General features: G+C 38.0%; 1 protein-coding gene across 3 annotated transcripts; it reads right to left on the reverse strand.

The window, feature by feature from the left end:
* Positions 1–1,304: 1,304 nt before the first annotated feature.
* On the reverse strand, positions 1,305–13,878 carry LOC127650859 (phostensin-like). Of its 3 annotated transcripts, none has more exons than XM_052136494.1 (3): positions 12,779–13,878; positions 2,713–2,752; positions 1,305–1,926 (listed from the first exon to the last, which is right to left on the reverse strand). In XM_052136494.1, exons 1-3 carry the CDS (start codon positions 13,649–13,651, stop codon positions 1,907–1,909), a joined length of 933 nt encoding a protein of 310 aa, XP_051992454.1. In that variant the 5' UTR covers positions 13,652–13,878; the 3' UTR covers positions 1,305–1,906. The 3 variants fall into 3 exon arrangements, with proteins under 3 accessions (XP_051992454.1, XP_051992453.1, XP_051992452.1); XM_052136493.1 differs by having other exon boundaries at positions 2,533–2,752; XM_052136492.1 differs by lacking the exon at positions 1,305–1,926 and having other exon boundaries at positions 1,951–2,752.
* Between the last annotated feature and the right edge of the window lie 110 nt (positions 13,879–13,988).

The raw sequence follows: 13,988 nt of genomic DNA on the forward strand, positions 1-13,988 counted from the left end.
AACCGTGCACCGATAGCAGAGATAGTAGAGCAAGACCACATATAAGCCACAGAAGTGGCTTTGCACATTCATGACCTGAGAAAAGACTTGCAGCCCTGGTTGGAGGAATCATTCATACCCTCTCACATTAAAAAGCAATTGGATGTCCTGGATGAAGCTGCTGACATGCGAGCAGATGATCAGTGGATTGGAGCCGCACATTGGAGAACACAGAAAAACTTGAGTGGCCCCTACTGAGAGACATCCCAGTGTGGAAAGACAATCCTAGCAGCCTCAAACACTTCTACTCCAGAATCCCCGCTCTCAGTTTGACTGACAAAACCACCCTCTTTGATGAGAGGGCTTGCATGAAAAACATTGTCACTCGTCGCATCACTGAGTGGAACATGAACAAGTTGGCCATGTCTGAGAGATGGACAGATGTTTTTCGTGAGCTGGAGAGCAAGACCATCAACTTCGGAGTCTTAGCAAAGAACGTGGAGTTATTTTAGGAGTTATTTTAGGCCTGCCTGGGACATCTGCATCTGTGCAGCGTGTGTTATCATTAATGAACTCAGCATGGACACCGGATAAATCTTGACTCGGTGTAACAGTCATGAAGGCAATGCTTTTCGTACGTCTTAATTTTGGACTGGACTGCTCTGCATTTTACAATAAACTCTTGAAGTGCACACTGAGAAAAACTGCTGCTAGCAAAAAGTACAAGGTGACAACAGTTACAGATGCGGATGCACCCTCTACTTCTCATTGATTTGCACCTAGGTAAGGATATGTCAATTTAATGTTTGCTGGGAGGGGGCTGTCCCATATCGACAAGCAGGAATCTGGTCACCCTATGAGTATATCAACCATTCACAAGTCTACCATAGTTAATATACCTAAGATCTGTGGTATTACCATCTTATACAATAACTGAAGAAAATGGTAGTGCTTTCTTGTAAGGAAATCTACCTTTATAGGCTATGTGTCATATCACATTGAACTACATTTACAAACATGCATCCTTTTACTGGAAAACTCAATTGTGGCCTAAAAGTACCAATTCAAAGGCACTTCTGGTATAAAGCTGTTTAAAGCTCCTAGAGCCCATGTGATTTTCTGAGTGAACAATCACTTGTCATTACTGTTATTAACCAGCAGGTGGCGCACTGTGAGCAGTTTTGTGTCAAGTATTTCACAAAACAGTCTATTAAATATACATTATGTAACACTCATGATAAAAAAAAAGATCTTATTGTCTTTATACCAAAGCACATTCATAACACAGTTTCATCAAAATATTTAAGATTTTATTAATCCAAAATCATACTTTCACAAAAAGTGGAAGAGTCAACTCTTCTACAAATGACAGTATCCTGCAGTGACCTGCAGTTCAGAGTAGAATAAACAGAGATATTTGAAATATGGCTCAATTTCACCAGAAGTAATGTTCTATTTCTTTTCTTTCCTCAAATCAGAGCGCTCAGGTTTTATTTTCATTTATAAATAATACAAAATCCTGACCCACTGGAATTGTGATATAGTCAATTACAAGTGAAACAATCGGTCTGTAAACAATTATTCGAAAAATTGCTCATTGTGCACAAAGTAGATGTCCAAACAACTTGCCAAAACTATAGTTTGCTAATATAGTTTTAAAAAACTATTAACTTAAGTGTATGTACATTTCTGACTTCAAATGTAGGACCTGAGCACATCACTCTGTGAGTCTAAGCAGCACTCAAAATGACTGTACTGCACAGTTTATTTTCAGAACTTTTCTGTCCTGTAAATGTGTGAACAGATTAAAGATGCTTTCTAGAGCATTTCTTGTAAAGTTCCTCTATCCTCTGTCATGAAAAGCAGAACTAAATAAAAACTCATTCAAAAACTAAAAGTTACCATTGTTCATCATGCAGACAGACAGCTAACGTTTGCAGGATTCATCTGAAAAAGAAAGAGACACAACGTTACAAAGAAATAACAAAATCATGGCTGCAGGCATACACAAAATCATGCAAAGAAAAATCATGTTCGTGATTAATATAAAAAAAAAATACTATTTATATTTTAACTTCAGGCAAAACTTTCATATATTAATCACCAAACAAGCATGATATAATTGCAATGATATAAAGACAGTAATAAACCTTTGGTGAAATGAAGTGTCGAATAAGAACTTTGTATTTACCTTGTAAAGCAAACATGCATGGGCTATTCTACAAACACCCAAATGCAATAGTTTACATATGCACACACACAACATGCAGCTGATTTTGGGCAGTTGACAAATAACACAGGCATCTTCATTTAACGTTAAAAGTTGGGTTAACATTTATATGAATGTATAACATGTGCAAAAGGGAAAGTGTATGTTTTAGTTACTGTGATTGCTCACCATTTCTTCCAAGTTTTTACCATTTTATTAACATTTTATCTTATGTAATAGTCCTATGATGTGACAAATTCGTTTTTAAAAGCACAAACATGCTTTTTTTGTTGCAGAGTTTGTTTACTTTCTTATTTTGATAATGTGATCGAGAAGGAACTGACCCACTTTAAGAAATCTAACCCTTCCTGTGCACACACTCATGCCACTCTGGGACACAAACGCTCCACTCTCCTCATCATCATCTTCCTCCTGTCCCTCAGCCTCCTCCCTCCTGTCTTCTGGACATGGATGAGGAGAGCAGGGGAGGGATGCAAGCACACAGTCCTCTGAAGGGTACTCACAAACTTTCTCCAGCTGAGTGTCATCGAAACACACCTTCACCTGAAAAATTGAAAGAGAATGATTTTGAGAAAAAGCTGAATCTGAAAAGACACATTGAATCATTATAACATCTCATGCCAATCCCCCTAACCAGGTCCTAAGCACGGCTAGAAGATCAAAATATCCAAAACTGTTTTCCAAGATAAAGTTTCAATAATTTTTCCAGTCACACCACAGCACACCTTAATTATTTCAGATACATACATTACATTCTGTTTTCATCTACTCTGAAAATTATCAGACTGCTAAGACACAGGACAAGCTGTGTGTGTACAAACATGAGAATGTGCCCACCCACAACAACACATGCCACCCAGTGAAGTGCAAACAGTCATGAGATTTATATTTGACTAAAGCCAATTGCTTCAGTGGTGCAGAAGTGTGAGATAAACAGAAGAGTCAAAGACAGAAGATTCAAACATAGAAGAGTGAGATATGAAAGAGTGAAACACAGTAGAGTTGTATATAGAAGAGTGAGATACAGAAGGGTCAAATATAGAAGAGTGAGATACAGAAGGGTCAAATATAGAAGAGTGAGATACAGAAGGGTCAAATACAGAAGACTGAGATACAGAAGAGTCAAATGTAGAAGTGTGAGATACGGAAGAGTCAAATACAGAAGAGTGAGATACAGAAGAGTCAAATGTAGAAGTGTGAGATACGGAAGAGTCAAATACAGAAGAGTGAGATGTGGAAGAATCAAATATAGAAGAGTGACATACAGATGAGTAAAATGTAGAAGAGTGAGATACAGAAGGGTAAATATAGAAGAGTGAGATACAGAAGGGTAAATATAGAAGAGTGAGATATGGAAGAATCAAATATAGAAAAGTGATATACAGATGATTACAATATAGAAGAGTGAGATATGGAAGAATCAAATATAGAAGAGTGACATACAGATGAGTAAAATGTAGAAGAATGAGATACAGAAGGGTAAATATAGAAGAATGAGATACAGAAGGGTAAAATATAGAAGAATGAGATACAGAAGGGTAAAATATAGAAGAATGAGATACAGAAGGGTAAATATAGAAGAATGAGATACAGAAGGGTAAAATACAGAAGACTGAGATACAGAAGAGTCAAATGTAGAAGAGTGAGATACAGAAGGGTCAAATATAGAAGAGTGAGATACAGAAGGGTCAAATATAGAAGAGTGAGATACAGAAGGGTCAAATACAGAAGACTGAGATAAAGAAGAGTCAAATGTAGAAGTGTGAGATATGGAAGAATCAAATATAGAAGAGTGACATACAGATGAGTAAAATGTAGAAGATTGAGATACAGGAGAGTCAAATGTAGAAGAGTGAGATACGGAAGAGTCAAATACAGAAGAGTGAGATGTGGAAGAATCAAATATAGAAGAGTGACATACAGATAAGTAAAATATAGAAGAGTGACATACAGATGAGTAAAATGTAGAAGAGTGAGATACAGAAGGGTAAAATATAGAAGAGTGAGATATGGAAGAATCAAATATAGAAAAGTGATATACAGATGATTACATTATAGAAGAGTGAGATATGGAAGAATCAAATGTAGAAGAGTGACATACAGATGAGTAAAATGTAGAAGAATGAGATACAGAAGGGTAAATATAGAAGAATGAGATACGGAAGGGTAAAATATAGAAGAATGAGATACAGAAGGGTAAATATAGAAGAATGAGATACAGAAGGGTAAAATACAGAAGACTGAGATACAGAAGAGTCAAATGTAGAAGAGTGAGATACAGAAGGGTCAAATATAGAAGAGTGAGATACAGAAGGGTCAAATATAGAAGAGTGAGATACAGAAGGGTCAAATACAGAAGACTGAGATACAGAAGAGTCAAATGTAGAAGTGTGAGATATGGAAGAATCAAATATAGAAGAGTGACATACAGATGAGTAAAATGTAGAAGATTGAGATACAGGAGAGTCAAATGTAGAAGAGTGAGATACGGAAGAGTCAAATACAGAAGAGTGAGATGTGGAAGAATCAAATATAGAAGAGTGACATACAGATAAGTAAAATATAGAAGAGTGACATACAGATGAGTAAAATGTAGAAGAGTGAGATACAGAAGGGTAAAATATAGAAGAGTGAGATATGGAAGAATCAAATATAGAAAAGTGATATACAGATGATTACATTATAGAAGAGTGAGATATGGAAGAATCAAATGTAGAAGAGTGACATACAGATGAGTAAAATGTAGAAGAATGAGATACAGAAGGGTAAATATAGAAGAATGAGATACAGAAGGGTAAAATACAGAAGACTGAGATACAGAAGAGTCAAATGTAGAAGTGTGAGATACAGAAGAGTAAAATACAGAAGAGTGAGATACAGAAGGGTAAAATATAGAAGAATGAGATACAGAAGGGTAAAATACAGAAGACTGAGATACAGAAGAGTCAAATGTAGAAGTGTGAGATGCAATAGGGTCAAATGTAGAAGAGTGAGAAACGGAAGAGTCAAATGTAGAAGAGTGAGATACAGAAGGGTCAAATGTAGAAGAGTGAGAAACGGAAGAGACAAATGTAGAAGATTGAGATACAGGAGAGTCAAATATAGAAGAGTGAGATACGGAAGAGTCAAATGTAGAAGTGTGAGATGCAATAGGGTCAAATGTAGAAGAGTGAGATACGGAAGAGACAAATGTAGAAGATTGAGATACAGGAGAGTCAAATATAGAAGACTGAGATACAGAAGAGTCAAATATAGAAGACTGAGATATGGAAGAGTCAAATATAGAAGACTGAGATATGGAAGAGTAAAATACAGAAGAGTGAGATACAGCAGATTAAAATACAGAAGAGTCAAATACAGAAGAGTGAGTTACAGAAGGGTAAAATATAGAAGAATGAGATACGGAAGAGTAAAATATAGAAGAGTGAGATATGGAAGAATCAAATATAGAAGAGTGACATACAGATGAGTACAATATAGAAGAGTGAGATATGGAAGAATCAAATATAGAAGAGTGACATACAGATGAGTAAAATATAGAAGAGTGAGATACAGAAGGGTAAATATAGAAGAATGAGATAAGGAAGGGTAAAATATAGTAGAGTGAGATACAGCAGATTAAAATACAGAAGAGTCAAATAAAGAAGAATGAGATACAGAAGGGTAAAATATATAAGAATGAGTTACAGAAGAGTAAATATAGAAGAATGAGATACAGAACGGTAAAATACAGAAGACTGAGATACAGAAGAGTCAAATGTAGAAGTGTGAGATACAGAAGAGTAAAATACAGAAGACTGAGATACAGAAGGGTAAAATACAGAAGACTGAGATACAGAGGAGTCAAATGTAGAAGTGTGAGATAAGGAAGAGTCAAATGTAGAAGAGTGAGAAACGGAAGAGACAAATGTAGAAGAGTGAGATACAGGAGAGTCAAATATAGAAGACTGAGATACAGAAGAGTCAAATATAGAAGACTGAGATATGGAAGAGTAAAATATAGAAGAGTGACATACAGATGAGTAAAATACAGAAGAGTGAGATACAGCAGATTAAAATACAGAAGAGTCAAATACAGAAGAGTGAGTTACAGAAGGGTAAAATATAGAAGAATGAGATACAGAAGGGTAAAATATAGAAGAATGAGATAAAGAAGGGTTAAATACAGAAGACTGAGATACAGAGAGTCAAATGTAGAAGAGTGAGATACAGAAGAGTCAAATATAGAAGACTGAGATACGGAAGAGTAAAACATAGAAGAGTGACATACAGATGAGTAAAATATAGAAGAGTGAGATACAGAAGAGTAAAATATAGAAGAGTGACATACAGATGAGTAAAATATAGAAGGGTCAAATACAGAAGAGTGAGATACAGAAGAGTCAAATATAGAAGACTGAGATACGGAAGAGTAAAATATAGAAGAGTGACATACAGATGAGTAAAATATAGAAGAGTGAGGTACAGATGAGTAAAATATAGAAGAGTGACATACAGATGAGTAAAATATAGAAGAGTGAGATACAGAAGGGTAAATATAGAAGAATGAGATACAGCAGATTAAAATACAAAAGAGTCAAATACAGAAGAGTGAGATACAGAAGAGTCAAAAGTAGAAGTGTGAGATACAGAAGGGTAAAATATAGAAGATTGAGATACAAAAGGGTCAAATGTAGAAGATTGAGATATGGAAGAGTCAAATGTAGAAGAGTGAGATACAAAAGGGTCAAATGTAGAATATTGAGATATGGAAGAGTTAACTGTAGAAGAGTGAGATGCAAAAGGGTCAAATGTAGAAGAGTGAGATACAGGAGAGTCAAATGTAGAAGAGTGAGATACGGAAGAGTCAAATGTAGAATATTGAGATACGGAAGAGTCAAATGTAGAAGAGTGAGATACAGGAGAGTCAAATGTAGAAGAGTGAGAAACGGAAGAGACAAATGTAGAAGAGTGAGATACGGAAGGGTCAAATGTAGAAGAGTGAGAAATGGAAGGGTCAAATGTAGAAGAGTGAGATGCAATAGGGTCAAATGTAGAAGAGTGAGATACGGAAGAGTCAAATGTAGAAGAGTGAGAAACGGAAGGGACAAATGTAGAAGAGTGAGATACGGAAGGGTCAAATGTAGAAGAGTGAGAAACGGAAGGGTCAAATGTAGAAGAGTGAGATGCAAAAGGGTCAAATGTAGAAGAGTGAGATACGAAAGAGTCAAATGTAGAAGAGTGAGATGCAAAAGGGTCAAATGTAGAAGAGTCAAATGTAGAAGATTGAGATACAAGAGAGTCAAATGTAGAAGAGTGAGATACGGAAGGGTCAAATGTAGAAGAGTCAAATGTAGAAGAGTGAGATACGGAAGGGTCAAATGTAGAAGAGTGAGATATGGAATTGTCAAATGTTGAAGAGTGAGATACGGAAGGGTCAAATGTAGAAGAGTCAAATGTAGAAGAGTGAGATACGGAAGGGTCAAATGTAGAAGAGTGAGAAACGGAAGAGACAAATGTAGAAGAGTGAGATGCAAAAGGGTCAAATGTAGAAGACTGAGATACAGGAGAGTCAAATGTAGAAGAGTGAGATACGGAAGAGTCAAATGTAGAAGAGTGAGATACGGAAGAGTCAAATGTAGAACAGTGAGATATGGAAGAGTCAAATGTAGAAGAGTGAGAAACGGAAGAGACAAATGTAGAAGAATGAGATACAAAAGGGTCAAATGTAGAATATTGAGATATGGAAGAGTTAACTGTAGAAGAGTGAGATGCAAAAGGGTCAAATGTAGAAGATTGAGATACAGGAGTGTCAAATGTAGAAGAGTGAGATACAGGAGAGTCAAATGTAGAAGAGTGAGAAACGGAAGAGACAAATGTAGAAGAATGAGATACAAAAGGGTCAAATGTAGAATATTGAGATATGGAAGAGTTAACTGTAGAAGAGTGAGATGCAAAAGGGTCAAATGTAGAAGATTGAGATACAGGAGTGTCAAATGTAGAAGAGTGAGATACAGGAGAGTCAAATGTAGAAGAGTGAGAAACGGAAGGGTCAAATGTAGAAGAGTGAGATACGGAAGGGTCAAATGTAGAAGAGTGAGATACGGAAGAGTCAAATGTAGAAGAGTGAGATACGGAAGGGTCAAATGTAGAAGAGTGAGATACAGAAGGGTCAAATGTAGAAGAGTGAGATACGGAAGAGTCAAATGTAGAAGAGTGAGATACGGAAGGGTCAAATGTAGAAGAGTGAGAAACGGAATGGTCAAATGTAGAAGAGTGAGATACGGAAGGGTCAAATGTAGAAGAGTGAGAAACGGAAGGGTCAAATGTAGAAGAGTGAGATACGGAAGAGTCAAATGTAGAAGAGTGAGATACGGAAGGGTCAAATGTAGAAGAGTGAGATACGGAAGGGTCAAATGTAGAAGAGTGAGAAACGGAAGGGTCAAATGTAGAAGAGTGAGATACGGAAGGGTCAAATGTAGAATAGTGAGAAACGGAAGGGTCAAATGTAGAAGAGTGAGATACGGAAGGGTCAAATGTAGAAGAGTGAGAAACGGAAGGGTCAAATGTAGAAGAGTGAGATACGGAAGGGTCAAATGTAGAAGAGTGAGAAACGGAAGGGTCAAATGTAGAAGAGTGAGATACGGAAGAGTCAAATGTAGAAGAGTGAGATACGGAAGGGTCAAATGTAGAAGAGTGAGATACGGAAGAGTCAAATGTAGAAGAGTGAGATACGGAAGGGTCAAATGTAGAAGAGTGAGATACGGAAGAGTCAAATGTAGAAGAGTGAGAAACGGAAGGGTCAAATGTAGAAGAGTGAGAAACGGAAGGGTCAAATGTAGAAGAGTGAGAAACGGAAGGGTCAAATGTAGAAGAGTGAGAAACAGAAGGGTCAAATGTAGAAGAGTGAGATACGGAAGGGTCAAATGTAGAAGAGTGAGATACGGAAGGGTCAAATGTAGAAGAGTGAGATACGGAAGGGTCAAATGTAGAAGAGTGAGATACGGAAGGGTCAAATGTAGAAGAGTGAGATACGGAAGGGTCAAATGTAGAAGAGTGAGATACAGAAGAGTCAAATGTAGAAGAGTGAGATGCAAAAGGGTCAAATGTAAAAGAGTGAGAAACAGAAGGGTCAAATGTAGAAGAGTGAGATACGGAAGAGACAAATGTAGAAGAGTGAGATACAGAAGATTAAAAAATAGAAGTCAAATGTTGAAAAGTCAAATACTGAAGAGTGAAATACAGAAAAATCAAAGGTTGAAGAGATGCAGATGATATGTGAAACAGTCAAATTCAAAAGATCAAACGCAGAATAGTCAAGTGCACACAAGAATACAATACAAAGTGTTAAATAGAGAAGAGTCAAACTTTAGAAATATGAGAAACAAAAAAACAAGAATGGGTTCAGAGCAGTTGATTTCAGTCAAAGAAGGGGCAGATTCAGTTTGAAAACAGCAAGCCAAACCAGAATCTGCTCAGTTTATAACAACACCATAGAGGAAATCGAACAGAGATGGTACATCATACATTGTAATGAAATTCACAGAGAGAAACTGAGCTAAATGATAGCAGAAAATGCATTAAAACACATATGACAACACAGAAAGGGGTGGGGGCATATAGTGGCTTAAGAATCAAATGAGGAAAGTGTACTATGACCCCCCGCTGAGAGATTAGGAGTCAGTAAAGTCAATCCACCAGGAATGACGTCAAACTGCCCACTGGAGTCTGTTCTACTATACCTCAATTTGTGTCCCTCAAGGAGTTCTGATTATTAGACTATACGAAATCTAAAAAACAGCCCTTAATTCCATCAGTGAAACTGATCGCAAGTCTCAAGGAGTTCTACAGTTATAGAACATAAAACGAAAATATGTAAAGAATTATGAAGAATATCAGATGATAATCAAAGTGTAAATTGGGGTAATGAAGCAAAGACACACACAAATGCTGTAGAGAAACTATAAAATTTAAGAACTTTAGGGTGCGTCACAATTTTCCCAAGTCTAGGGGCAGGGGAGAGAGCAACAAGGTAAAAATAAATGGAGGAAGAAATGCATTTCTAGTCTCTGGCCAAAACACTTCATATACACAAATAAACAACAGTCATTTCAAATATTGATTTGTTTATTTTGCATAACAATATTGGGAAAATCATAAACTTCAGGCAGTGATATATGCCAAAACAAAAAAAGAATCTTCTATTAAGAGGGAAAATAACTTTTTTTTTTAAACACAAAAGAAAAACTCAGGACTTCCCTACAAACCTCTATGAATAAACAGGAGAAAACATTTAATAAATCAGCACCACCTCCCTACTAAATTTCCCAATATAATAAAATACTTTAACAAAAGACAGCTAAATTACAATAGATAAAAGGAGAACATTAAGATTGTAGTTCGTCAACAACAGACTAACACCAGCACAGATGAAAGAGAACTATCTGGAGCAGGAGGATGAAAATTCTCCCGTGGAGGCTAAACCCTCAACTTGCGGTCTCTATTCGTGCAAGCAGTTGCTTGCAATGCAAACTCTCTAAGCAGCTCACAACCATTGCTGCCAACACATGCCTTCTTTCTCACCTTCTGCCTCCCCTTTTTATGTGAGCAACAGTCCTCTTAGTGGCCAATCACTGCAGGCAGGACTCCATGATGGTAATGGGAAACAGGTGGCAGTAATTAATACCTTCTCAGAGGAAAGTGGGAGAGATAATAGGAGAAATGGATGGATAGATCAAACCCAAATAGTGACAATTCACACACTACAAACACAGATGTAAATAAATACATCCAGGGATGTAACAGGTGGTAAAGTTGAACTATTCAAACTTGGCTACTCCTGAACAAAACACATTAACATGTGATAATGTCAGGCATGAAGACTGAGACTTTTGATAAAATTATGAAATGAGGCTAGTCTGCTGTTGGTTTAATGCATTATCTTATGTCTGTGCTACAGGAAGTGAGACAGCACTGAGCAGGAAGTAGCCAAAGAGCTGTCTCAAGACTTCTAAAATATAAATGATCACAAATGCTTGTGGTCCAGATTTATCTCAAAGGTCCACATTTTAATAATTGTGTTCACTGCATGTACAGTTGACTCCAAATGCTGGCAAAAGATGCTGCATGTGAACACACTAATCACCAAAACTATTAACTCACTGTGAATACAACTACATTAAAAGGTCATTCTTTTGTTCATGGGAGAACCCTGCCAAATTCTCTCTCTTTTTCTGCTCTACTGATTTTCTTTGTGTTTGCCATGTCCCACTTATTCCAAAAATCTTTGTTTAGTAGGAACAAGTACTGACATAATACCACACACCAGAAGATCACAGCAAGAACAAATGTCTCTCACAAACAAATTTTAAATGGCAAACTCTGCTAAAAGTTTTATACAGAGTTTGACAGAAGTGAAAGTTTCCAAAATTGTGTGTGTCTGCATCAGAAGGGGTGAACAACTGACAAAGGCAGGGAGGGGATGACAAGCATGTGGCCGTGTGCGTGCAGACAAGGCAGAGAAAGATGCTTGTGTTTGTGGTTTCTGGGCTCGAGAGGTGCCAGAAAGCATCATGACCCAATTCAGAGCAGTGACGGGGTATCAACCCCATTGACACTTGCTGCTTAAATTACTTGTGACCACACTTGTGACAATGACTTGTGAGCAAAAAAAGTATAACAATACTATATGAATAAAAAAATGACTTAAAGTAAGCATATAACAAGGACAATCCCCCGACAGCAACCTAGGGTTAAATGATTTGCCATGCTATCAATAGTGATAACTCAAAGCTTGCTCCTTATGAGGCTTGAACCAGCAACTAATTACCCAGTCTAAGCTTTAGCCACTGAGCTACAACACCCATCATGATGTAGTTCATTGCCTTAACCACTTGGCCTATGTAACCCTAAACTCAATGGTAGTTAACCCTTGGTGGTTAACCCTAAACTCATTAAATAAAATGTTGTGACAATTATATAGAGCTTGTCAGTTGGCATGTTCTGCAATTTCTGTGTTTGCTAACCACAAACAAATGCACATGCATAATGATGATTAAGATGGCATCTATTTTGCAAAGGCATGTTCTGATGCTGCTCTTTTTTCTGCAGCAGTTGAATGTGTAATCTGAGAGGTTGTGTCTTTACCTGTGAACTATGATGGCATGAGAGATAAGCCTAATCCAGGCTTAATGCTGAGCAACTGCTTTGGTCACCATCAAAGACGACGAAGATATTTTGACACAACTAATGAAAGGTCACACACTTTGATTCCCATATTTGGTCATTGTCATCTTTACAAAGAGAGATCCCCAATAAACCATAACCCAAAATATTTAGGGATTTTAGAGAGCCTTTGGCCTGCTCATTTGAGGGCACTGAGACAGTATTTTCTGTGAAGTGGCTCTGAAACTATTTGTATTGTGAAAAGCACTATATAAATAAAACTGACTTCACAATTTGAGGAATGATATGAATATAAATATCTTAAGGTTTAATCGTAGTATGTTCTGGTCAGTTTTGCCTTCCTCTGATATTATTAGCACAGCATCTCATTGTTAATGTCAAGCAAAACCAGATCTATTTACTCACAGCTTTCGGTGTCCCTCTGCTCTTTACCAAACATGACCGCTCAAGGTTCTGGTACCCTCCAATCACCTCAATCTGTTCTGCTGTGGGATACTTCTTTTTCCCAGCTTCTTTGGTGACACTGGAGGTTGGTTTGTGTGCTTGGCCCTGGGGCGCTGCTCTGGAGGGAGAGGGGGTCCCTCCAGAAGGGGATGCTCCTCCAGGTCTCCTGGGGGTAATTGTGATGGTAGTTCCTCTCTTTCCTGGTCCACCTGAGGCACTCCTGATGGAAAAGAGAGGTGGAGAGGGGGAAGAAGATTGGGTGCAGGAGATGGAAGATGATAGAGGGCCGTTGCCTTGTCCTGAGGGCTTTAGAGAATTTTCTGTTGATTGTGTGTTCTGGGCATTGACTGTGAATGACCTGAGCTGCTGGGGTTTGGAATGAGATATCTGAATTTTCTGTTGGTCTTGTGGAAATCTGGGGATGGTAGGGGTTTGTGATTTTTGCATCTCTCTGAGAATATCTGGTCTCTTCTGTCCTTCGGGCCTTCTAATCTCCTGTTCTGTGGCCAGACTGCTCTGACCACTCGATTGTGCCTTTCTGATGTTGCGGGAACCATATTCTGCTTCCTGTTCCTTAAGCTGCAGACGTTCCACATGACACTGTACCATCTGAACATCTGTCGAATCCACTGTCTCAGTTGTGTCAACATCTTTGACCGTCTCATGGTTCCACAGTTTGGCAGTTTCTGGCAGAATGTCCAGAGATGGTGTGTGTCTGATGGGGTTGTATTTCCCCTGTATATTACCACTGTTTGTTGGAATTTCACTAGACCGTTCGCTGATACACACCGCATTCCTAGAGCCCACTGGCTTGAGGTTATAGATCCGACTCATGTCGTCTAGTAAGTCTGAAAGAGGTGGGGAGGGAGAGAGAGAGGGAGGAAGATAGTCTTTTTCTAACAGCTCTTCCTCTCTCTCTTTCTTCTTCTCTGCCAATGTCCTGTCTTCTCCAAATGCCAAATGTTCCACACTCTACATCGCGTGCTGTCTCTCTCCCTGTTTCTATGAGGTAAATTTCACTATCAGATACGTCTCTGGAGATCTCCCTGACTTCTTTTTCTTTCGAGGCTGATTGCAAGAGCAACGGAGAAACAGGAACAGGAAGTTGAGGGCTTGACTTTACCACGCTAACTTCCTGTGTGACGTCAAACAGTCTGAGAGTCTGTAATGT

This window comes from Xyrauchen texanus, chromosome 10 (assembly GCF_025860055.1).
Source record: "Xyrauchen texanus isolate HMW12.3.18 chromosome 10, RBS_HiC_50CHRs, whole genome shotgun sequence".
NCBI lineage: Eukaryota > Metazoa > Chordata > Actinopteri > Cypriniformes > Catostomidae > Xyrauchen > Xyrauchen texanus.